Genomic DNA, 26,250 nt, shown 5'->3' with positions numbered 1-26,250 from the left:
CATCCACTAAGCGGGTCACCTTGTCAACAGAAGGAGATCAGGTTAGTCAAGCAGGACCTGCCTTTCATAAACCCATGCTGACTGGGCCTGATCACCTGGTTGTCCTGTACGTGCCACGTGATGGCACTCAAGATGATCTGCTCCATAACCTTAATTTATTCCATAATTATTTTAATTATTAATCACTTCCTTCTTTCTTGCCTATTATCAGGTCTAGGGGTGGGAGTGTTCCCAAGTCCCGAAGGCAGGCTCTGCCCCCCGGCATGCTCCTGTGACTCACCAGGTTCATCTTTATCTCTTGCCACGCCTTTCATAACAAAACTTCCTTGAAGCTGCATCATTGCTTCTGGGGATACAGTAAGTAGGCTACTATGCACACCTAAGTTGACTTACTTGGGAGAAGATGTCTTGTTCCTTCAGCATCATTCCCTCTGCAGATGGTTTTGGAGAATGAAAGGGCCAGCTCTGCTAAAACTGGTGGAAGGTGTAGGGCACGGCTGCTGGGTTAGCAAACAAGTTTGTCTTTTCAGGTGAAGAGTTTTTCAGGGGGGTTATATGCATTTAAGAAAACATAAGAGTTTTCACATAAGATACTAGCTGTTTTCAGGGGGGTTATATGCATTTAAGAAAGGCTACATAAGAGTTTTCACATAAGATATTAGCTCTTCGCTGCTTTGGCCAAAGGTGGCCATGTAAAACTGGGACTTGCTAAAGGCAGCACCTGCACAGCAGATGCTGGCTCAGGCTGTGCCACAGGGCATGCATTGCACAGCACTGTCAAGCTGCACCATGGCAAATACTACAGCCCCACTGGCCACCTGTGGTGGCTCCTTGGCAGGGACCAGTGGCATCAGGCACACTGCGGCTCGGGGAAAGACAGTCCTGGCGATGCCGAGAGTCCCCGCCGCAGTTTCTGTAAGTGGGTATGATGCATTCGTGAACAATTTTCCATGGGAGGTGCTGCTGCCAAACTGTGTGATGGGCGGAGGGGAGGGAAATCGGTCAGGAGGAGAGGAGCACAGCTGAATGAGTGGAGGCAACGAAGCCATATCGTGGCATCACAGGCACGTGGGAAAGGGGGGACCGAGAGAGAAGTGCTGGCTGAGGCACGAGCAGAGAAAAGGCGTGGCAAAAAGTAAAGCAGGGAAGAGGGAAAAGACAAGCAAGGAAGGTGGTGCTCATTCAGCAAGAATTTGCAGCAGTGAGGCCTGTTTATACATATTAGTGGATAATATTGTGATGAGAAGCTCGGGTAGACTGTGACCTCCATTTTACATCACACAGCCCTTCTCTGCCTCCTCCTGTCACAAGCAGGCATCTTCCCAGTGCTGGTTTCAGCATCTCTAATAGTCACTATTTTCTAAGACCACAAATATGTAGCGCATAACAACAATAAACCAAAAGTCGTGGAGGAAGGAGTTCAGGACTAGAGAGTAAGTTAAGTGCTGACTGTGACAAAGGTAAGCGAGGAAGAAGCACACTCTGGGAGGAGACAGGAATGGCATGTGTCAGAGGGAGATGACTGCATATGGGACTCTGCTGTTTGGATACAAATCAGATCTTGGATCCTTGAAGCTCAATTAGTGACATCTTCACTAATTAAAAAATGAGATTGTAGTGCCAAACTGTAGAAACAGAAAATAATCTTGCCTTGCTATACGAACAGCAAGCAACTCCCAAGTGCCACAGCTAGGGAAGGTTGCCAGAAATACAAGGTTTACTGGGATGATGGTATCCTCTGCTATACGAGCCCCTGGCCTGCAGTCTCGTGTTCTGCCCCTCACAGACAGGGCAGCGTACGGCAGAGAGGTGAAGCAGCCTCCCTTTCCTAGCAGCAGGACTAAGCACTGACCAAGAGGCTCTTTCCTGTGACACAAACGGTAAATAGGACTTTTGCCCTTGAAAACGCACACAATCTCAAACTGTGGTTCCCTCCCCATTCTCTCTCTTCTAATTTTTTTTTATCTGCTTCTATTTTCAGCTCAGAACATTAAACAGTGCTGGGTTTTGGCTCCCTAAATAGGCACAGGGAAACTGCAGCGAGCTAAAAAGCTGAATTTTATCTTTTGCTCTCTGAGGCTGAGAGTGCTTTAGCTTCATGTATTGTGCTGTCGGTATTTCACTGTTATCCTTTAACCTGACAGCAAAAAACTTGCAAATCTGTATCTGTTCCCGATGAGGGAAATGCAAGGAGAGAAGGAAATACAGCCTAATCTTTTTACTTCATAAGAGATCAACAAAGGAAATGTTTCCTTTTTTATTTCATTTTTACAAGGTTTTCAGCTATTAACGTAAGCAGTGTATGCATACTATAAAAAACTAACATCAGGGCTGCCCTTTTAATAATTATGAGCAAAATGATTGCAACTGAAGAGTCGTTTCATGTATTGTGCTGTCGGTATTTCACTGTTATCCTTTAACCTGACAGCAAAAAACTTGCAAATCTGTATCTGTTCCCGATGAGGGAAATGCAAGGAGAGAAGGAAATACAGCCTAATCTTTTTACTTCATAAGAGATCAACAAAGGAAATGTTTCCTTTTTTATTTCATTTTTACAAGGTTTTCAGCTATTAACGTGTATGCTGTATGCATACTATAAAAAACTAACATCAGGGCTGCCCTTTTAATAATTAAATGATTGCAACTGAAGAGTCGTAGCATATCTTGTTGTTCTGCATGAATTATGTATATTATCTGGTTATTTGCCTAATCTTTTTACTTCATAAGAGATCAACAAAGGAAATGTTTCCTTTTTTATTTCATTTTTACAAGGTTTTCAGCTATTAACGTAAGCAGTGTATGCATACTATAAAAAACTAACATCAGGGCTGCCCTTTTAATAATTATGAGCAAAATGATTGCAACTGAAGAGTCGTAGCATATCTTGTTGTTCTGCATGAATTATGTATATTATCCTGGTTATTTACACATTGTAATAAAGTGGGACAGTTTTGGTGCTCTGAAATTGTGATTTGTTAGCACTTACAGCCACTTACTGAGATATAAACATCTATAAAGTATGTTTGTTAAGAATTAAGTTTACTGAGGTCAAACTAACATTTTGTTGAAAGTTCTCGGTTTCCTGTCTCTAATCCAAGGGGCTTTTATATACACCAAATATAAAATGGGTTCATATTTAAAAGGCTGACAAAAAGCAGCTTACCAGATTTTCTGTATATATTAGTCCTAATTTTTCTCACTCCTGAACGCATCATCACGATGACAGCAGTGAAGAGGCTTGTGCGATCTCCCAGTCTCAAATTCAACCTATGCAGAATAAAGGAAAAGGGGTCTGCACAAGCATATCTTTTGCTGCAATTTTAATCACATATCTCCTTAACTTGCCCTGCTAAAGTGGTGCAGCATTTCTAAAGGAGGCTGATGCTCACCTCCTGTGGAGAGATGGACTTTCCCATAAACTGGTCCCACAGCAGACTGAGAGCTGTAGCCACCTGCAAGCTCACCTCCGCAAGGACAAGGTATACTACAGTGTCATACAGGTTTTTTAAGTGGCTCTACTAATACTTTAGTCAGTATTACTTTCTACAGAAGAGATTTGCTATTAAAAAAATTGTAATTGGTCTACCTCAGCTGATCAGAGGTACTTGCTTCTTTAAGATGTCTTAAGATTAATTGGAGCTGGAGGAGCTTGGGGCTTTGTCTTTTAATGCTCCTGTAATTCTCAAACAGTTGAAGGAATTTTGTCAAACAACTGTCACCACAGGAGAAAAATGCATGCCTTGAAAAACAAATCATGGAAATGCTTATAACCCAGAGGTGACGAACAGAAATAGCGAGAGAAGAAAATGTACTTCCCAGCTGAAATCCTGGAAGAGACAGCAGTTGCAAAATAGTTACTTTAAGGCGTGGCTGTTATCAAGTTTAAAGAGGGAGCCCCAGAAAATGGATGAGGTTGAAGCCGGATGAAATTACCAAAGGCTACTCTTGTAATGTGGCTGTGGAATATTACCACTGCTAAACCACTGCTGTTTGCCCTGGTGGTGGATTGACAGCAGTAACGGCTTTAAACTGAAAGAGGGTATATTTAGGTTAGATATTAGGAAAAAATTCCTTACTGTGAGGGTGGTGAGGCACTGGAACAGGTTGCCCAGAGAAGCTGTGGATGCCCCATCCCTGGAAGTGTTCAAGGCCAGGTTGGACGGGGCTTTGAGCAGCCTTATCTAGTGGAAGGTGTCCCTGCCCATGGCAGGGGGGCTGGAACTAGACAACCTTTGAGGTCCCCTCCAACCCAAACAATTCTATGATTTCAACAGAGGTTAACTGAAAGTCAGAAATCTCAGAAGAGAGGATATAAGAAAAGTTTGTAATAAATACATTTTGGCCTGATTTCTCATCCACACACACATAAATACTAAACACTAAATAAACACAATTAACAAATGTTGCTGATTTAGGGGGAGAGGATGTTCTGCAAACAGCTGTAAGGCTTAGCTGCACATCATTTTGTAGGACTCAGATGCCATTCAAACAATTTCATCTACTGCCTAAGCAACATTGATATTTACATGGTTTCTTACTCATTTCAAGTTATAGGCAGAATTATTAGTGCTGCTACCAATAGGGTTGCCTCATGTTTTCAGTAACTTAAAACACTGCCAGATATTAACTGTTCGTACTGAAATTTTCCAAGCCGGAAGCAGAACATTTGAAAAAGTTCCAGGTAATATGGTTTAGCTGTTTCTGAGAATATGATTTGAAAAATATGTTGTTTTGCATGTATTAAACCAAAATTCTAATAACTATTTTATAAAGAACCTCCAAGACCGTCAGGTTTTAAACTAGGGCTTGGAAATTTGGCTGAGATGGCATCAGCGGTGCACCTTTTGTCATTCTTGTAAATTTATCCAAATCAAAGCAAGTTACAGTATTTTAAAAGAAGCATCAGTTTGCCAGTGGCTGAGTGGAGACATGCCAGTGTGTGGATGCTGAATTCAGGCAGTCCCCTCTGCACCGGCTGGCCTCTATCAGGGGGTGCCTCACTAGGCCTTACTCTACAGCTCTGGCTCTTGGGTTTGTAGCACCAGGTGTCAGACCCAGCAATAGTCTTGCGTTTTGTCCTGGCACTCAGTGCTCCCTTCGCTAACAACAGGAGAAGACCGAAGGTGTCTTTTTATGCACATATCCCCATCGCTAGCAGTAGGAGCGATATTTGGAACTAGATATTCGAGAGAATGTACGTGCGGGGAACACGGGAAGTCCCAGGACTCGGGAGGTAAGACAGTATCGAGGAAGGAGACTGAGGACAGACAGACTGGTTTGAAGAGGGAGTCTGGAGCAAGGCGCTGAAGTGGGAGAAAGGAGGTGCATGGGGACAGGAGGAAGAGATTAGCTTCGGCTGGGGCTTGTGCTGACTAGACCCTCTGATGTCCTTACAGTACCTGGCCTCAATTCCACATTTTCAGCCTCGTTGCTCTTCCGCGAGCTCTGTTGCAAAGTGCACCTCTCCTTCCATCCTGATGGCTGGAGAATTCAGAGGGCATGTGCTGCTGCTCACAGGTCTCGCAGCTCAAGGAGCAGGGGTGTTTCCCACAGACCTAAAAGCTCAAACACTGCTTGGTCTATTTGATAATACTTCATTATGCTTTCTTGATTCAGAAACTGACACATTCAAAATCCATCCTACACTAAAGGAACACGAACATTGCAAAATCTAGCCCTTATACGTAAGAAAAAAATAGAATATTGTCCACATAAATGTAATTTATCTTCTGTGTGCCTAAATACAATGGTATAAAAAATTTTTTTTCTGGGCGACTCCTAAAGTCCTCACAACTAAAACTGATAGCAATGAGAGTGAGATTTGCTTAAAGAGATACACCAATGCTTCTGACTCCATTTCATATTTTCCACGCAAGACTGGTAGATTTTTTTTTTATCTTAATCTTGAATATGCCTTTTTTTTTTTCCACGTAGGAATTACACTCCACTACCGTGTCTGGAAAGTGATAAACAGTATGTTCCTGATGAGGAACATCATATTTACAGTTCTAACAGTGTGAAGGCACAGGGGCTATGCATTGAATCACAAGGAGGAAACAACTGACTGAAACCTCACTAGGTACAAGCATAATCTAAGTTGTGCCACGAACTCTGTATTTCCAAGCTTTTCACTTCTTAAATTTGCTGTATTACTGATATTTAACATAGTTATTAGTTACAATTTTTATACAATCTCACATGGGTTTCCCAGTTTCTTGACCATGTTTGCATTAGTACACAATGATGCAATTCAGAGTTTATAAGAGAGTGAGAACAAGGCTTAGGTAAATGTAGTGTTACCTAATATTAAAATATTGAAATATGAAAATATGGAAACACTAAACATATTCAACTCCTTTATAGAATGACATGGGAGGAAAGATCTCAGGACAAAACAAACCCACCTGATTTTGAACTTTCCAGAGATGAGGAAGATTATCTGGAGAAAGTCACAATTGCACGTGAGAACGATGATTCCAAGCGCATTTCAATTTTTTGCTCTGCATGTCAACAAACAATATATCCATACCACCTTCTTTATCATAAAAAAACCCACAAAGCCCTAACTTTGCTGGGCTTTGCTAGCCCACAAAGAAAGACTGACAACAAAACACTTCTGACTCAGAGACAGAAACTAATTTCAAAATTGACCAAGATTCCTAAATATTCTGAGACATATAGGCAGAAAATTGATTATTCATTTGAATTCCTTATGGATAATCACACTCCTACATCATATTGTAATCTTGCTAATATTAACAATCCCAGCACTTTTAAGGAAGTAAATAATTCTTTAATAAAAGCATTAGCAATTTGCCAAGATAAAAATTCCACATGGCAGGGAGACATGGAAGACAGATTCATTGTGCTCAACAACTATGGAAATAGGTCAGATACGTGTTTTCTGGGGTTAGTTGATGGCTCTCACGGTGTGACAGCTGCAGAAACAGTTGCAGCAGAGCTTCCGCTTTTACTTCTTGACCAGCTTGCTCAAACGGATTCCTCCTACAAAAAGAGTAAGGATGAACAGCAAATTCTAGATTCTTTCGCCACGGTAATCAAGGCAGATTACAGGGAAAAAGAGAAGATTTTCTCTGAGAAACCAGGCAATGACGAGACCGACAAGACCAATACTTATGAATGGATTCACAAAGCGTATGCCAAGTCCTTCTGGAGAATGGATAGACTTTTACGACTGGGAAGGAATGAGGTTTCCAAAGTTCGCTGGAGTGGCTGTTCAGTGGTTACCTGTTTGGTGGAAAGAATCCCCAGCGAAGAGACAGATGGCACCGAGGAAGACGAAAGAAAACATTCTGAAAACACCACGCATAGTCCATCAGCCAGGACAGCCAAAGGCGTTGCTGGGTTACTGCACATTGCTAATATAGGTATGTACATTCCACACCAGGGTTTTTTTTAGTTTTTTGTTTTTTTTCTCCACCCAGTAAAAAGAAAAAATAAGCTAAGCTAGAGATTTGTTGGCAGTAGATATCTGGAGATAAAAAGCAGCAATCGCTTTAACTTGACAATGTGAACGAGACATGGTAAATTCCCCTGCAACTGATACTGGTATCAGACAATAAGTATTAAGCTTATTAAGATAAGTAGCTTCAATATGATATTTGATTTAAAGCAGTAAAGTCAGTTTACTGATGTGAAAGACACAGTTAGGAAGCATTCCGTAATACACAAGCGACCTCTGTAAGAGCAGTAAGGACTTTTTTTTTTTTAAATCGAGAGGTTTAAGATGTCATCATTTTAGGGCAGGCAGATCTAAAATCTTCTGATTTTAGATCTTAAATCCCTTGTGTCAATGAAACATGCATAAGAGATTCCTCTTATCCATTTGTTTCATTGAGACTAAGTGCCACCACATTTTGCTACCAGCAAACTGAAAACATGATCTGTAGGCGTCACCTGAATTATTAATTTCTGAAATAGGAATTGGTTGCTGTTTACTGTTATGGAAGATCTATTCAGACTTGTTTCCTTATGAAGTAGAACCCTGCTTTGCCTTTCTATAGCGTAGAAAATCAGTTATTAATTACAATCAGAAACACTGATACATTCCTAATGTTTCTCCACCCAGCCCTGCTGCAGGAAACACCAGACAAAGCTCTTGCAGTTCTTCGCAGCTCATCGTATCTTCCCACTTGGTGATTTTTGTTACCAGTTAATTTCTCTTGTGTACATAAGACTGCTGTAAGATTACAAGCAAGACATTTGCTTTCCCATAAAGGAGTACACAAGCAGAATCATATTAAAAAAAAAGCTGTTAGGTGAATAGTTTCAAATGGATTTGTGTCTACGGTTATATTCTCTAGTGTCCTCCAGCCTCTGCTTGAAGCACATGCCCAGCACTATAGTAGTTTTCTATCGCTCTCCCTAGCATTAGTAAGGAGTGTGCTAACACTGCAACTTTCCATCAACAGGGGCACTCTTTCCTCCTCAGATGAGTGTATTCACAAAACTTGTAAGACTTCTTCATATTTCTCCATATGAAATTTGACTGAAATTAATCAAGACAGTCAAAGATCAGTAGTGAAAGGGAAAACCATTTGAGAGGGTAGGGAAAGGGAAAACCATTTGAGAGGCTTTATTTTTTTTAAGAGGCAAAAAAAATTATCATATTCCACATTTGAAAAAACTGATGCCAGATTTAAAAAAAAAAAAGAATATTTTTGCTTAACAATAATATGCAATCCTCTGCCAGTCTGAGGAACATTATAAACCAACCTGAGCACGCACTGACACTGAACGAAGTAACTGTGGTCTGTCCCCTCTCCTCCCCCTTCCTCTCCTCCATTCTCCCAACGCTTGTTGCTATAGCCATACTTTCTCTGCCTCAAACAAGCATTTTTGCAGCTACCTGAACTTTACTGTTACGGGTATCAAAACTGGTAGCTTAGCACTAGCTCAGATAGTCTTGCAGGAGATGCAGTCACACCTTTAACAGAAAACAGTATTAACTCACATAAAGGTTGTAATGTTTTCAGATGCATTTGTTTTCACCTTATTGGGGAAGACACCCATTTTTATTACAGTGAGCTTGAGAGGTAAGATGAAGGTAAGAAAATTTGGTAGAGCATTCACCCAACCTAAGTTTTCTGGTTCTAGTTACCTGCCTCCATCCTTCCCTCCCAGGTGAGGTTTTATGCTGGCTGCAATTAAAGATACTGTAAACTCAAGCTCTGCTAATCAGAGATACTTTAAGTCTTTTATGATTAAAGTCCACATTTTTGAACCACTGCTAAATACACATTTATTTAATCTAATACACTTAATTTTCCACCAAATATATCACATCAAAGAAAAAGATTTGCACGACATCAAGCTTCATTTTCCTCCCAGGAACGTGTTCTTACAGAAGTATAGACATGTTCCTTCACACCAGGTAAGCAACTGAAGAGGATGGTCAGATATGCGGAGCAGGAGATGGTGGCATTGGCCAGCTTTGTCTTCTTCATTTAGTCCCACATTGATAGGTCAGCTAGTTTTTGTCAATTCTTCTGCCCTGTCTCTGGTTTGCAGACAAGAGACTTGCATCCAAAAGTGACTAGATTTTACTCTTTCTTGCAGTTAAATTGTTCCACATGGGTTTTATTACGCCCTTTGTTAGGCTTACACCTGGTGGTCTTACTCAGAGGGTTCAAAGGAAATTTTAGACAATATTCTAGCTCTCCATGGAAATCAGAGGAAGGAGGAGGGAGCAAGCACAAGGAAACATTCACACAGCATAACTTAAGGCATCTACATTCTATAACCAGTAAAAAAGGTGTGTCTTTCAGTTTGATATTCTGAATCACCTTCTAGAGAAATCTGCCTTCACACAGACTACACTTAGCTGTCTCCTACACGAGACAATGCCGATACTGCCCAAGAAATACAACTACTGTGTAAGCAGTGCCTACTTATAAACACTTTTCAGAGATCTGTGCCCTAGTCTAGCCAGATGATATTAAAATTACAATATAAATGAACACACTGCAGCCAGCTTAGTGTCTGGAAAGCTACCATCCCACTCAAGTTCCTTCTGCAATACATCACTTTTGCCCTCATGCCAACACACGGGAACAGACCGATCACCTCCCCTAACACAAAAAATGGTCTTCTCCCAGCGTAGCCATAGAGGATCTCAAATACACCACTTTGTTTCAGAGCTGCTTTCCTTTATGCTCTGCATTCAAGTCTGACAAGACTAGTCACCTGCAGTGCTGCAATTTCTAACACTTTTCATTCTCACCCTGCAGATTTCAAAAGTGTTGAGGGAAAGGTAAAGTACCTATTCCCACCAAAGGAAAGAAGTTAGTCCTCAACTTCCCAGGATGACTGTGAGAACTCTTGCTCCCTTGGGTCCCTTAACCGAGGAAGAGATTTAAGGCATCATGTTAGTAAACTAAATTCTACATGATGTCCAAATTATTTTCAGGTACTAGAAATTTTATACTGCTAAAAATAGTCTGAACCTGAAACTTCTTGATGAGTTCATTCAGCCGTAATATTTTGAAAGCACACACTCTCCTAGGGAAAAAAAAAGTATTTGAGAAAAATATGCACTCTTGCTTAGATAACAGTCAAGGTGCAACATTTCAGACTGCACTTTAAGCTGAATGAAATGTTGCTTAAGACTCCTCATAAGAGTTTAGTTGCAGTCAGAAAAATAAGATTCTGGAATAGTCTTCTGAATGGGAGGGAAAAAAACAACACAGAAAACTTTCATGCAAAATAGAGCCAGATTCATTGATGGACATACTGTTGCCTGTGGCAGTAGATAATTGAACTATGACCTCAGTTTTTTTCCCCAGTCCTTCGCAAAAGACTAACTCTTAATGTAACAGCAGTATCTTAAAAAAAAAATCAGTATGCTATAATGCAAATATCTTATTTCAATTTTAGGTAATGCACATGCAGTCTTATGTAAAAATGGAAAGAGTCACTGCCTCTCAAAAGAGCACAGCACTTCTAACGTAAGCGAGAGAGAACGCATACTTCAGAATGGTGGAAACATCAGCATTAATGAACCAGACGGATTAGTAGAGGGGTACCTGAGAACTACAAGGGGTCTTGGACATCACGGAGATCCAGTACTGAAAAGATCTGTTATACCTGTACCTCATACTGTATCTGTCCCTATTGATGATACTTGTCAGTTTCTTATTTTAGCTTCTAATGGGCTTTGGGAGGTTTTGGATTACAATGAAGTACTTGCATTAACTTTAACAACATTCACTCGTTATTTGAGAATGTATGAAAGTGTTCAACAAAACGGAACTTCTCCATATGTGTGTCAGTATTTGATGCCCCTCACTGAAGACAACTTAAATGACTCAAAGGCTATTAAAGATCTGCAAAATGGAATAGAGATACTGTATTCCAATACGGACATTTTTCTCACTGACTCAAAAGGCAACCTGAAACAAAATAAGCCAAAATGTTCTAGGAGGAACTATTTGCAAACTGAAGATGGAGTTCCTAAGGAAACTGATGACCACAAAAATCAAGCTGATCCAGAACTGTCTGTTTTCAGTAACAATGAAGTAAATTCACAGAACAGAGAAATAAAAGAGTCCAACTCTAGCACAAAAGGTAGCTCTGAAGAACTGAAACGGTTTCAGGACAGAAAAGTTTATCTATGCAACAGTTTTCAGCCACAGTCACAGACTGCAGTGCAAGAAGAAACAGACACTGACACTTTCTGTGCCAGAGGTCCAAGTTGCACCCATAAACAGCTGCCAGAGAATGTACTGGCAATAGGGTCTAAAGACATGAAACAGCCCCCAAAAGATATAAAAGCATGCCTATCTAATTATGACTCAGGTCTACAACTCGCAGAAAAAATAGACTGCAAGATATTTTGTGACAAACTTGCCAGTTATGCTGGTCAAGAACTGCTAAAGACTGTATCACCAGTGGGTTCTAAACCACTACCACAGTCTGAAGAGGACACAAAAATGTACCCGTCCAATTGCAAATCACAAACTGCAGGAAGAGGCAGAGTCACCGCTGAGACACTCTATGACAACGCAGCAAGCTACGTTAGTGAACAGCTGGTAAAGACTGCATTAGCTGCAGGTTCAAGAGATAATATTACTGTTTTGATTGTACTTCTAAATGGATGCAATAAGATACCCAATTACCTCAATATTTAAAAATTTATCCTAGGATAACTGGAGTGCCACAGTACATATAGTACAAGCTTATATTTAGCTGTGTCATGAATTTACTTGTAATCATCTTCAATGCTGACCCATATAGTAAATCAGACATCTTGTCTGGAACTGTGCAAATGCAATAAAACCTTCTGAAACTCTCAGTAAGAAACAGTAATCAAAAATTTTTTTTTTCTTTTAAACCACTTTATTCAAACCTGAGCACCTCAATATAAAACTAAACACTGGTGAACTGTCATTTTCCTTGCTAGACCCAGATTACTGCAAATTTAAAATCTGCACAAGTAAGTTTCTGCTATCAGTTCAACATTTAAATAGACTAATTCATCTCTTCTGACACACTTGGTAGATTTCATATAATGAAAATAACTAAAAGAATTAGTGCAATATACTGGACAGATCAAAATAAAACGTACTTTGGAAAACAAAGTTGCAAAGTTCATTACTGACAGACAGCAATACTTATGTTACAGATACAGGAGCATCATTTATTACTGTTCTAGCCATAAAGGAAGAACTTTGAACCCCCTTTGATTAGAGAGGAAAAAAGTTAGCTTTAAGTAACTGTACATTCTGTATACCTTTAAGCAACTCTTAAATATTACAGAAAGTATTAAACAAATGTAGACTACAATGCAGAGTACCTATTTACAGTACATTAATATCCAAATTTAAAATCAAGTTGGATGTACATAATCGTTAGTGCACTATTTTTTTCCTTAGGGGAAAAACAAACTGTAATGGCCAGCAATGATCAAAAACAAGAAAGAAGTTACAGACACCAAGTTTGTTGTGATTTTACTTGAAGAGCTCTTACAGTTTGTAGAGGAAAAAAAAACCCCTAAGTCGTAAAGTTGAATTTACTGGTCTGTACCCTCTGAACAGATTAGAAATGAAGTTAAACTTGATTTATCACTAATTCCTTTAGATAACTAACTGGGCTGATAGAATTTACATACAGTGTACCAACTAAAACTCCACTTTCCCGCAAGCATAGGGTTCTTAAAATTGTTAATGCAAGTATTATCTGTAATTAAATTATTAAACTATGGAATGTATAACTAAACAGTAGATACCCGCAGAAACAACTGGTTGCATCAATACTGTGAATAAGTTTAAGTAATTTTTAGACCCTGTTTCTAAAAAGGTTTTAAAGCACAATTGAGAATTATGAAAAGTCCCAATTCTATTTATTATAACAGTAATCAGTATTGAGGCTACAGGAACTGGCCAATTAGGTCCACGAAAAGTAGTTCTTTTACACCCCTAATGGTAAGTGATTTTTAAACCTTTCAACTGAAGGAAGTTTATTCCGCTTCCATCTCTCCTCTACTGCTGAAACATTACAGCCAGTGGTGGATACATGCATGTTAAAATTTTAGGTCAAAAGAAAACTCTGTATCATGAACTTGACTATTATCGTAAGTCTCTTCGCTGTTTGGAAGATGTACTGGGCCAGGTTAAGCACTCCAATTCCATGGTTATTAACAGTTAGGAAGCAGAAGAATATTCAGAACAGTTTAAAGCAATTGATGTTTTAGTTACTACAACATTGACTCTTGGGTGGTTGCGTGGGTTCAGTAAGGTCTACTCCTCTTCCTCTAGCAGAGCTGGCTCCTGCATTCTGTGGTTCATTCTTAGGCAATTTTTTTGCTATAAAATCAACAAGAAATAAGAGTCAAAACTGAGATTGTACTAAGATTAAATCACCTGAGTACACAAACAGTCAACACTAACTACTCTATAAGCATATCAATATAATCACTGTAAAATCTGATTTGATTCAGTGCATTGGTAATAAAAGAAGCTAAGACACTTAACTTCTTAATCATTAACATCATCTATGATTTTCAAGAGTGAAATGCGTTAGTAACTTGAGCAGTAAAATGTATCTGCACAGGTATGCTATGCCAGTAAATGGTGGCTCTTGGGGGAATCCACCTACACAGAATAGGCTTTAAGATCAGGATGTTAGTGCTAAAAGACACAGAAAGAATGAAAAGGCACAAAACCCAGAAATGGGTCAAACTACTGCCCAGCTATCTAGCCAGAATAAGTATTTGCATACAACATATAAAACAGCCCTCAGCACTAGATCAAGTCTCTCCTCTTTTTTTTCAAGCTGTCTCTTCTCTCCAGCTCTTATGAGTCAACTGACTGTGACAATTTCTTTGTTGTCCTTCTAGCTCCAGGTTATCTCCTCAGTCCTGACATGAAAAATAAGGGTGACAAATGTTACCCTTCTGAGCAGTAGCTCCTCCTAGGAATGTTCTGATGGAGAGAAAGCTAAGTTCTACATAAAAGGACTTCTGTGGGGCTGTCTTGCCCACGTTAACCAAGACCCAACAACCATCCCTGTTCTACAGTTTGGCTGCATGCTTCGACTCCAAAGTAATTACTTTGGCCAGCTTTTTAAAGAACAACTTTTCCTAAAAGGAATGAAATGCAAGTATAACAGCCAGAAAACCAGCAGAGTACACATCAACAAGATGTGCTGTGGTGCTAGATAATCTCGGGGGCCTAGGCAATCTCATCTAGGCTCCCTTTCCCACAAAAGGTTGGACCACATGGTCTTTTAAGGTCCCTTCCAACTTGGGCTGTTCTATGATTCTGTGATAGAACCCAAGAGTTCACGTGGTACTAAGCTGTCGAGACAGTATAAAGGGACAAAGCACCAGTAGAAAAATGCCTTCAGAGCACTGTCGTTTTGAATTCTAGATACATTCTAGAACTATAATTTAAGGTGAATTTTTTTAACTGGAAGTTCTGAATGAGCTCTAAAGCAGTCAATTTACACGCAGCTGTAGCTTGCATCCCTCAATTCTGTCCATGTTCTCATTTTTCATTTTCTCCCATTTTTGAAGATCGTATTTACACATGGTCCTGAGAACTGCATCCATGTTGTGCAAAAGGCCATTCCAAATTCCATGCAAAACTTATATCCTCGTCAAGATTTCCTTTCAGGGTCCATTGCTGCAGAGATCTTGTTCTGATGCACTGACAAAGCTGAATTTCACCCATCGATGTGAAAGAATACTCACATGGACAACCAACCTTGCAGACAAAATACCCAGGTACTAATTGGGCATTGTTTTCTCAAATTTACTTCGTATACTTCATTAAAACATGGAGAGGTAAGAATTAGTGTTGATATATCAAATTACAAAAAAAATTCATCAGATTTTGGGGATTAATTTTTTTCTTCTTTTTTTTTTTAAACAAGATGCAAACTGCACCTTTAAACAAATTAATTTTAAAATTTCACCAGAACAGTGTAATTGAGTGTTTCTGTATCATTAAATGCAGGCTTATTTCAAGCATTTATGAGAAAAATATACTTTTGACTCATAGTTATGTGCTTTTCCCCCCCCAAGTATTTATAGTTAATATGAAGCAAGTACTTTTTATAAAATGTTGCTATAGTGATAATTTAATTTAATTTGCATCTACTGAAGTTTGAACCACACTACAAATTACCTTCTGCTTTACTGACTTGGAAAGCAGAACATAAGAGCTCTTTAGAAACATTTAATTTTGATAGCAATGCTGTTTTTCACAAAAAGTGGGACAGAGGTCACTGTAGTGGAAAACATGAAACAAATAATAAGGTTATTTGACACTATGCATTACTATTCCCCAGTAGCAGAGCCACTACTGTGATTAAGGTTACTACTAAATAGGTTGGTGACCAACCTAAAAATGCATGCTTTTTCTTCCACTTTCAAAATTTTATTAACAATGAAATACAATTTTGTGTCTATCAATGGAATTCACAAAATTTCTTCGTAATCCCTACTTACTGTTAAATGTTAGCATCTTTACAGAAATCTCTAAGATTATGTTAGGGCTAAAAAAATATATTAGTAAATTTACTTTTCACATGAAGTGTCCTTTACTTATACTTGGACATTGAATTTAAGCACATATTGTCATCTTTGGCACAGTTTTTGGATTTCAGATAGCTGCATTTGGAATTCAAACAAAATTTTAACACAAAAGCATACTTAGCAAATATTTTCTTTAGACTAAAATTAATACTTGACTCTTTTTTAAGCAAGTCCATTATCATTCTCCCATTTTGAAATGTTTCCAGCTTCCGTTAACACTGTCTCCTAAAAGGTACATTATTCCAGGTTTTGCACCTATCCAAGGCAGTGTGGAATCTGCTGCAAACAACATACCAACAAAAGGCACACATTTATACACTTTCACCTACATTCTTACACTAATGTGATTAACAAATGCCAAGTACATCTTACAATTAAGAAAAGCTATGTAAAGCTTTTTATGGTTGCTTATACCATGGGAAAGGTGGGGTTTTTTATATGTAACAACTAAAGCTTAATTTTGCTTGAACTTGAAGTAGTACAAGTTTTCATCATGGAATCAAAACAGGTACACGGAACTTGCTGACAGAATTCAAAAGTAACCTATCTTAGCTATTCCAAGTTAATTCAAGTGTTCTGGTGCTTGGCAGAATAGCTGTGCAACTGTGCTTCAAGCAAGTTTATCTGACTTCTGAACATCAAAAAGGATCTGAAAGGGCCTAAGGAAACTTCAGTGCCAGAAATAATTTAGGTGAAAAACAGAGATCTTGGGTCAGGAAGATTGTGATGGTATGAATCTCATGAAAAGAATTCCCTTAAATTCTCAATTTGTTCATAAACTCACCAATTGCCATGAATATTTCATTTACGTTCATAGATGTTTTGGCAGACGTCTCCATGAACAATAAGCTGTTGTCATCTGCATAAGCCTGTGCTTCCTGAAAGTTAAAATAAGAATGCATTACTTAATTTAAAAAAAAAAAAATCACACAATCATTACACATTGTACTTTTATTGCTACTAGGGAACAATTTCTATACCATTTTGAAAGAAAAAGTTTGTTGAAACACTCATGACAATGTGTTATTCATCAACTATGAGGAACTTAACAATTACTTCAAGCAGCTAAAAATTTAGAAATGTAATCTTACAAATCCTTACTCATCTTAAAAATACCCAGATGGAAAAATCTCAGGCAAAACTAAATAATCAATAAAAATATTTATTAAAAAGACAACCCTGATCTAGAACACTAGCTGTGATAGCAAGAATGAATAAGCTCCAAGAAGTGCCATAAAATGTCAGAAAGTCTATTATTACCCCGGAAAGAAGGCAGTTTGTGAACTATCTTGAATCTTTCAACTATTGAGGCAGATGGATCAGAACAGTTTCATTATCCTGATAGAAATTCACAATTATAAAGCAAATAAGCGGTATTAAATATCTTGCCACGTTATCTCCCTTTTCAGTCTGAATTTTGATCTGAAATACACTGTTTTATAAAAAGTTTCGTATTTTTGCCACTTCCTGTTAGCCAATTCAGCTGAGAATCCCCAGGTTCTTGTGGTTCTGTAACTGCCTTGGCATTCAATAGGAAATCTGCAAAAAGCCAAACTATAGAATGCCTATGATGACAAAAAAATCTACAGCATTCTCTATTCATTTAAGTGACATCAGCTAAGATCTACGTAATTGTATCTGAAATAACACATTAACCAATACCTAGAAATCTAAAGTGTGCTTTGCAATGAGAAAGGATTGTCAAGCCTGTAAGGAGCCCATAAATCCACATTAACAAAAACCCAAACATCTGAAAAATACTAAGATTGTAATTGTACAAAAAATAGTAAAGGTAGTTCTACTTTGGTAATTAAATTTGATTAAGTTTTTGACTGCACACGTGTATGAAATTTTTGTTAAATACCACAATTTTTCACAAAACACAAAGGTCTTCTGTCACACAGCTTTATGTTACAATTGACATGTAAGTATAAAATTAGAAAACCAAGTTGTTGAATTCTGGCAGAAAAATATCTAACACACTGCTAACCTTCATAGTCCAACTCTATAGTTACAAAAGGATTCATTACTATACACAGCAGTATCTCACACGGTGACACCAACTACAGATTAAAACGGTAAGAGAATTAATGACTAATAAATATGATCTTAATTCAAATTCAATCAATCATGAATGGACCAGAACCACCTGCAGTAAGTTTTATTTGGTTTGGAAGCTATTTTCTGATGACTTGGTTAAACTTTCTAGAAGATAAAATATAGCAGTGAGAGCACAGATATATCCACTAAACCAAGAAGAATGCCATGAAAAGCACAATTAAAACTTGAACACTGCTTCAACAGTATAGCCTAAGCAAGTTAAGCACATCAATCAGCTTTGTATCATGCAATAATCAAAATTCTCCTGCTGAAAAGTCAGAGAGAATGGTTTGCACTGAGAGTTACTGCTGTCTCATCCATTGAAACTCTAGTTACTGGTAATTTCGGGTAGAAGACAGGGAGATGTCACATCAAAGAACAGAAATTCAATTAGCCTTAAAGATATGCAAATAAATTAGTTATTCCTCAAAGTCAAACTTAATTATTCAAAAAAGTCTATTGCTACATATCACTTGTACAGAAATAGATTTTTCAGTAGCATGTATAATTTAACTAGTCTCAGTTGACATTTATATTTAACAGCATGACCTCTATAACAACTAACTAGGCTATGCATACAAGCTCCTCATAGGCTTATTTACTTTCTATTCCAACAAAATGCTATTTCTATAAACAGAAGTTATGTACATACCTGGAAATCCACAGCTCTCTTGTTAGCTAGATCAGCTTTGTTTCCTGCTAAAGCTATTACAATGTTAGGACTTGCTTGTCGCTGAAGTTCTTTGACCCAGTTTTTCGCTCTGGCAAACGACTCCTGTTAATGATCGCAAAATGATGCAACTGAGTTTTATCATCCTTTTGTACTCACCTATTATCTCAATCTCTGTTATCTATACTTCAAGCAAAAGGCCAACGCAAGGCTGCTACCTTTGTCCAAAGGCACACTCCAACTTGCCAACTGAGCTTTTAAAATGAAACATTCCTACCTTAGTTCTCAAATGTGCTTAGCTGGGATAATGCTGAAAAAGTAAGTAAAGATAGGAAGATCTTTATGTAGACAGAGTAAGGAAAGAGAAGCGGTTAAGAGAGAAAATAGGAATTTTAATTTCTCCTCTAGAAGAATCAAGTTTATGAACAGCTATATCAAAAGGGTCTGAAAACACTTTCTAATTACTGAGCACTGTTTATTACAGTACAGGGTTTCTGAAGGTTTTTTTGAGGATTTTGGTTTTTAAGTCTCATTTTACCAAAAACAAGTGAAGCCTATCTGATCTAAGTTCAAATAAAAAGAAATCAAATAACCTTAGGTTTTGGTCTCAATGGCTTGTGCTACCTTTCCAATCCTTACCCGTAACTTGCAATAATACAATATTAAAATAATATCTTTCACATCAGAAATAAACTGCCACCAGCAATGTGGTGAGTGTAACAGCTCAATTCTGGTGAACTGATTTAAAGGTGGGTTTGAAACACTTTTACAACAGAATTTGCTTTCTCTTTTTTTTAATACAATAAAAAACCCTAGAAATAGTCTTTTTGGCAAGAAAAGTTTACAGACACAATTTAACATTACATAGTCTAACATGAAATGAGCAACCTGACCTAGTAAAAGATGTCCCTGCCCATGGCAGGGGGGTTGGACTAGATGACCTTTAAAGGTCCTTTCCAACCCAAACCATTCTGTCATTCTATGAAATGATGAATTGATTCACTCAAGTCAGTGAGAAAAATTAAGGAAGAGATTGATGCAAGAGTGCTAACTTCCAAATCCCCCGTGTGCCTCCCTAGTACAGTACTTACCTCATTTGTAATGTCGTATACCACTATAGCTGCTTGCGCTCCTCTGTAGTACATAGGTGCTAAACTGTGGTACCGCTCTTGCCCAGCTGTATCCCAAATTTCAAATTTTACCGTTGTATCGTCGAGACATACAGTCTGGGTTAGAAAAGCAGCTACAAAAGAGACAGAGGTGCTGAAACCAGAAGTCTGCTTCTATCTCTATATTCATATAAAATTACATTCACAGAGATGCAAATATGATTTCCTTAAACAATTCAAGCCTATTATTAAAATATAGAAGGCTTGAAGCAAACATTAACTGATAGACAGTAACTCTGATTAACACAGAGCAGTTATTTAAACAACCAGTCTTTCCTCAAGTTAAAGACATAAGAAAGCAATAATTGGAAGGAATTCCTTTTTTTTTTGTAATAGTGAAACTGAGTAACCACAAGCCTTAAGTCTTCTAGATATATTTCATCCTGCTTCAACAGAATAAACAGAGTACCCGTAACAGCATCCCAATGCTATAATCCAACAGTTCAGATATTTACAGTTCTACACATTTACATTACTTGAATAGTATCTTAAAGCTTTGATTTTCAGCTTCTGACAACTCTACCTTAGCTAATGGGTTCGGAAGAAAGAATCATTTCTCAAAAGTTCTTGTTCTTAAACCAGCCATATTTTTGACTTTGCCAGTGATCAAGAATTAATTTCGGTATAATTTTGACAGCCTGCAGTTTCAGGGAAACTTGCATCCATTACCTCTACAGCTGAAAGCATTACCATAAATAATGATCTTTGAATTACAGAAAACAGTAAGTAACTTATTCCAAGTCTTCAAACAGTTACTCCTAGTAAAGATTTTTCCATTCAGATTAAGGTATATATTAGAAATACGGAGGTGAGTACCCACACAATATAGAAACCCATATTACAGAACTAAGCTAGAATTTCAAGATTTTCTTGGGGGAAAAACCACTGAAAAGCCAGATTTCCTTCTACTGGGTTGTCTTAACCCTTTGAGTTTTAACTCAGCCATCTGTTCTACCTTAGCTTTTGAAGTTTAAAAATAAGCACACAACTATTAGTGGTCTGACAAGCTGTCTTGATTACCTGCTTTATAGTCACATTGTCAGTTACAGTACATACACAGCAGAAAATGCAACAATTCCAAGAATTTAGATGAAAGTTTGAGCAATCCAGCATGAATGCTTGGAGTTGTTTTTCCAGTCATGACAGATATTTAGTGAAATACTGTGGACTGGCTTGCCCTTGCTCCTTCCACAAACAAACAACAAGAAAAAAAATTAAGACCTTCTGCTTGATGAAATGCTAAGAGAAGCCCCCTACTTGGCTGAACTGGGGACTCCCATCACTAAGCATACTGACAGATTGTGGCCGATTTAAATCAAACATTGGAAGAGGCACTGACCCATAACCCTTGCATACCTGCAATGTTACCCTGTCCCACATACTCCAAGACATCATAGCCTATGAATCATTCCAAAACTGCTGCAACTTTCAACTCAACTTATTACAGCAAACCAAAAGCAAGTCAATCTTGCTTTATAAAGGACACTGTAACTACCATACAGAAGCTGACTAGTTAAGTGGTCAGGTGTTCCTGCTTCAGGGGTATTAGCATCCATCACAGATGAGCAGGCAGGTTGGAGAAGGTAAAGGCTTTGATGTTCCAATGTTAAATCACCATAAATCTCTCTAAATGCTAAATATCCAAGCACTGGTAAAACAGGCTCCTCTTGGTAGTTCCCTAAGCAGCCCAGAACCAAAATAAAGAGAAAAAAACATACATCCTGCATCAGACTAAGGGCTTCCTCATCAGAACCAGCTCAATATTGTATTTCTCCAAGGCAGAAACAAGATGTTAAACAAGTGAAATTTGAAGTTCTTACAGACATTCTCTTCAACAGAAGAATGTACCCACGCTCCATAAATGAAGTGATGTACTCAGGAAGAGAATTATAGCAAAGGTTTTATTCTATGACATCCTCTTGTTTTTTGTTGAAAGGAACATTTCAACCACCATAAAATGCTAGTTAATTTCTGCAAACAAGGTAACTTTCTTCTTGCAAGATCTTGCAAGTAAATTGACAATTAACCAGCTGTGTTAATTATCTGAAAGCCTATCATCCTTAACAGCCATACTTTTGTCTTAAGCCACTAACAGGCATTGCTACACTAGTCTGAAGTGGCAAAGTCTAGTTATCAAACACACCAATACAATTCAACATGTCTGCCTTTAACTGCACTCTCTTTCAGATGTTTTTATTCAGATTCACAATGCACATAAGCCTCTCTTTGTTAAAAGGCCCTTCTGTGTACAAAGAAAATTATGCCTTAGGCAACTACAAGCTACAGAGTTAGACAGCTTTCTCTATAGAAAACTTTTTCGGAATCCCAACATTGCTACATTTAATATCTCTCAGCTGTATTATATGGCATTTCCTTGTTTCTATTTTATATAGAAGAGGCACAAGTTAATACAGAGATTACACTAAACTCTATATAACTGAACTTGAACTTAAGCTCTCGTTTAACTTCTGTACAGATTTTAAACGGTGTAACAGGGTTTGGGTTATCCCTAGTTCTACCCAGACACTACAACAAGAAAAAATAAAAAGCAGGTTAAGTGAATTGGAGATCACTGAAATTGAACAATGAATTTCACTTAATTTTAACAGTGTTTTTTTTAACCAAAAAGCACATTGATATTGGGAAGTTAATTCACTATAGATCTTTGAGAATGCTCTCCATATTACCACATAGCTGTATGAGATAATACAGAAACCCTTCACACTAACACTTATCCTAAAGCCATTAGAAAATGCACAAAGCCAAAAGTGAGCATTAGTAAGACTGCTAACGAAGAAAAAAAAAGTGGGTCTCCATTTATGCTGACAGATATACAAAATACATGTAACAGCTAGAAATAGGGTAAAAAAAAAGATGCAATGAAATTCAGCTTGTATTTATTTTTGTAAGCTTTGTAGATTTTTTACATTTCAACAACTGTTCATGTGTAAAGACACATACAGACCACTGAAAGGGCTTCACATAAATATTACAATGAAACAGACTGATTCATGCAAGCAGCAACAGGGAGAATATTTATCAATCCATAAAATCCGTATTTTATTGAAGTCTGTATGCCATTAGGTAGTTTTAGGATAATTTCTTCTTGCAAGATCTTGCAAGTAAATTGACAATTAACCAGCTGTGTTAATTATCTGAAAGCCTATCATCCTTAACAGCCATACTTTTGTCTTAAGCCACTAACAGGCATTGCTACACTAGTCTGAAGTGGCAAAGTCTAGTTATCAAACACACCAATACAATTCAACATGTCTGCCTTTAACTGCACTCTCTTTCAGATGTTTTTATTCAGATTCACAATGCACATAAGCCTCTCTTTGTTAAAAGGCCCTTCTGTGTACAAAGAAAATTATGCCTTAGGCAACTACAAGCTACAGAGTTAGACAGCTTTCTCTATAGAAAACTTTTTCGGAATCCCAACATTGCTACATTTAATATCTCTCAGCTGTATTATATGGCATTTTCTTGTTTCTATTTTATATAGAAGAGGCACAAGTTAATACAGAGATTACACTAAACTCTATATATCTGAACTTGAACTTAAGCTCTCGTTTAACTTCTGTACAGATTTTAAACGGTGTAACAGGGTTTGGGTTATCCCTAGTTCTACCCAGACACTACAACAAGAAAAAATAAAAAGCAGGTTAAGTGAATTGGAGATCACTGAAATTGAACAATGAATTTCACTTAATTTTAACAGTGTTTTTTTTAACCAAAAAGCACATTGATATTGGGAAGTTAATTCACTATAGATCTTTGAGAATGCTCTCCATATTACCACATAGCTGTATGAGATAATACAGAAACCCTTCACACTAACACTTATCCTAAAGCCATTAGAAAATGCACAAAGCCAAAAGTGAGCATTAGTAAGACTGCTAACGAAGAAAAAAAAAGTGGGTCTCCATTTATGCTGACAGATATACAAAATACATGTAACAGCTAGAAATAGGGTAAAAAAAAAGATGCAATGAAATTCAGCTTGTATTTATTTTTGTAAGCTTTGTAGATTTTTTACATTTCAACAACTGTTCATGTGTAAAGACACATACAGACCACTGAAAGGGCTTCACATAAATATTACAATGAAACAGACTGATTCATGCAAGCAGCAACAGGGAGAATATTTATCAATCCATAAAATCCGTATTTTATTGAAGTCTGTATGCCATTAGGTAGTTTTAGGATAAGTTTAAATTTCTCCAAGGAGGAATACAGTTCAAAGCACAAACAACTTCACCATATAATATAACAAGAAATCTGCTGGGGGGGGGTGTGGGATAAAATCAGTTCACAGTTAAAAAGATTTTTTTTTTTTTTTTTAATTCTAGTAGCCAGCACCTGTTTTGTCTGAAGTCACAAAATGTAAAAACAGCACATTAAATTCTGTGATTACTAACAAAGAAAGGTGTATCCAGAAATGCAGCAAGTTCTCCCAAATCAAAAGCAAAGCCAGGATGCATAAATGACAACACAACCTTTTTGGAAGATGCAGCACTTTGTTTTCATAGAAACTAAGTTCTTAATTCTTATTAAGCAGTTATTTCATGCATTAAGCATAGAGCACGATTAAAACAGCCACACATCCACCCACAAAATGTAACATCAAGCCCAGATTTCAAAACTGTGCAGTTCAAGCACACATTTGCTTTCTCCGCTTGACATGGATGTTTGCTACAACCTTGTGCCAACTACAACTTTTGGCTTAGGAAGTTATGGTTCTCAATTAGAGACATAGGGCTCAGCTTTGATCCTTGCTGTCAATGACCCATTCTAAAAGTGCCATTACATTCAAGGTTGTCAAGGGCAAGGACAATATAAACTCAACGTGAAACAAATTAACAGGATAATTTTCTTACCTCCAATTGTACTTTCTTGAAACTCATGAAACTGTCCTTTTACAAAACGAAGCACCAAACTTGATTTGCCAACTGCAGACTCTCCTAAAAGTACTAGTTTGAACTGGCAAATTTTATTTCCAGCATTTGGCCCATTGGGTCTTGTTGCACCTCGATTAGCCATGCCCAAATTAGAAAGAAGTCCTTTGTTTCAAGCTCTTGAAAGCAAGTTCCAGGATTCAGATCTCAGTGATGCTTCTGCCAGTAACAACCTGTTTATGAAAAGACAGTGGGTGGTATTAGATTTATAAACCAAGTAAGAAAAATCTAATTCGCTAATGCAACATGGATTACATATAACTTGTCCTAATATTTACCAAAGTCAATAGTCCAGCGTACAGCTACCATTGCTGTCAAGATGTCAACTATAGACAAAATCTATGACAAATGAACCAATTTTCTTCAATACCTAGTCTTCCCATTAAAGCTTCAAATTAGGACATTAAAATCTAATTATGTTTCTTCTTGCAAGACTTCAGTCTCTTATTTCTTAACATATCAAGATTGAAGTATAACACAACAGAGTCAGACTTTCACATTATTCGTAAAATATCAAATTACAAGAAATAATTTTTTTCCATAATTTTGCTATTGCTAAGCAATATTCCGAAGTCAGCACCACTAAAGGATGCTAAAAAATTGAGCAAATTGGGAAAACTCAATCACCACATCAAGTTCTTTGCAAGTATACTTCATCAATTCACTTCTATCACATATATCAAATGCAATTTCCTTAAATAAAAGTACAGAAGATCTTGACATACAAATTATTAATACCTTCTCTAGTTAACAATTGTACTTTGAGGAGCAAAAATCCAAAGCCTTCCATATGTAGAAAAATGGATTGCCTTGACCAGTAAGAATTCCAGATCACTTTGTGCAAGCCACCAGAGAACTATCATATGATGATAAATTGCTATTTCCAATACTAACACATGCCCTAACAGATCAATATTCACAGAGATCTTTGTTAAGAACAAGTATGAATAGTGTATTGCTTAGTCTACCTACTCTTCTTTCAAACTCCTTAAAATACAATATTTGTTCATATGGACAGGGAAGCCTTAAGCCTCTGCTGGTATCACTTCTGAGCCTAAGATTTATGCTTTTACACACTTAACAGTAGATATTAAATCTTTTTGCAGGTAGGCAGTGCTGTATGAAAGACTGGCATAATGATTTTCTGTATTCTTTTTCCTCCCGGTTCCCAAAACAAAGTTCCAAGTGAACCCACAGGAAATATACCTAAGTGATGGTGACTCAGCTCTCAGCGAGAGAAACATCTGCTTCTGTTTTTCTGCTAAAAAACCCCCAACAAACCAACACCCACCCACC

General features: G+C 37.6%; 2 protein-coding genes across 2 annotated transcripts in view; one reads left to right on the top strand and one right to left on the bottom strand.

The window, feature by feature from the left end:
* The first annotated feature begins 6,364 nt into the window (after positions 1-6,364).
* On the top strand, positions 6,365-12,160 carry PP2D1 (protein phosphatase 2C like domain containing 1). The gene is made up of 2 exons (XM_009288601.2): positions 6,365-7,388; positions 10,897-12,160. The coding sequence occupies exons 1-2, from the start codon at positions 6,365-6,367 to the stop codon at positions 12,147-12,149; spliced, it is 2,277 nt and encodes a 758-aa protein (XP_009286876.1). The 3' UTR covers positions 12,150-12,160.
* A 42-nt stretch (positions 12,161-12,202) lies between these two features.
* Positions 12,203-26,250, bottom strand: part of RAB5A (RAB5A, member RAS oncogene family) — a 27,762-nt gene continuing 13,714 nt past the window's right edge. The window contains exons 3-7 of the mRNA XM_009288602.1: positions 24,877-25,127; positions 19,919-20,070; positions 18,810-18,932; positions 16,842-16,935; positions 12,203-13,823 (exon numbers count right to left, since the gene is read on the bottom strand). Of these exons, the coding sequence (XP_009286877.1) occupies positions 13,708-13,823; positions 16,842-16,935; positions 18,810-18,932; positions 19,919-20,070; positions 24,877-25,039 (648 nt within the window). The 5' untranslated portion in view covers positions 25,040-25,127 and the 3' untranslated portion in view covers positions 12,203-13,707. The remainder of the gene's footprint in view (positions 13,824-16,841; positions 16,936-18,809; positions 18,933-19,918; positions 20,071-24,876; positions 25,128-26,250) is intronic.

This window comes from Aptenodytes forsteri, unplaced genomic scaffold (genome assembly GCF_000699145.1).
Source record: "Aptenodytes forsteri isolate BGI_AS27 unplaced genomic scaffold, ASM69914v1 Scaffold9, whole genome shotgun sequence".
In the NCBI taxonomy this organism is placed as follows: domain Eukaryota; kingdom Metazoa; phylum Chordata; class Aves; order Sphenisciformes; family Spheniscidae; genus Aptenodytes; species Aptenodytes forsteri.
The sequence above is the reverse complement of the archived record's forward strand: the minus strand, read 5'-3'. Positions and strand labels throughout refer to the sequence as shown.

What these genes read in the sequence shown, in the direction of transcription:
- PP2D1 (XM_009288601.2), top strand. Translation starts at nt 6,365, where the DNA reads ATGACATGGGAGGAAAGATCTCAGGACAAAACAAACCCACCTGATTTT. An exon ending in ACTGCACATTGCTAATATAG is followed by an intron (nt 7,389 to 10,896) that starts GTATGTACATTC and finishes TTTCAATTTTAG; the next exon opens with GTAATGCACATGCAGTCTTA.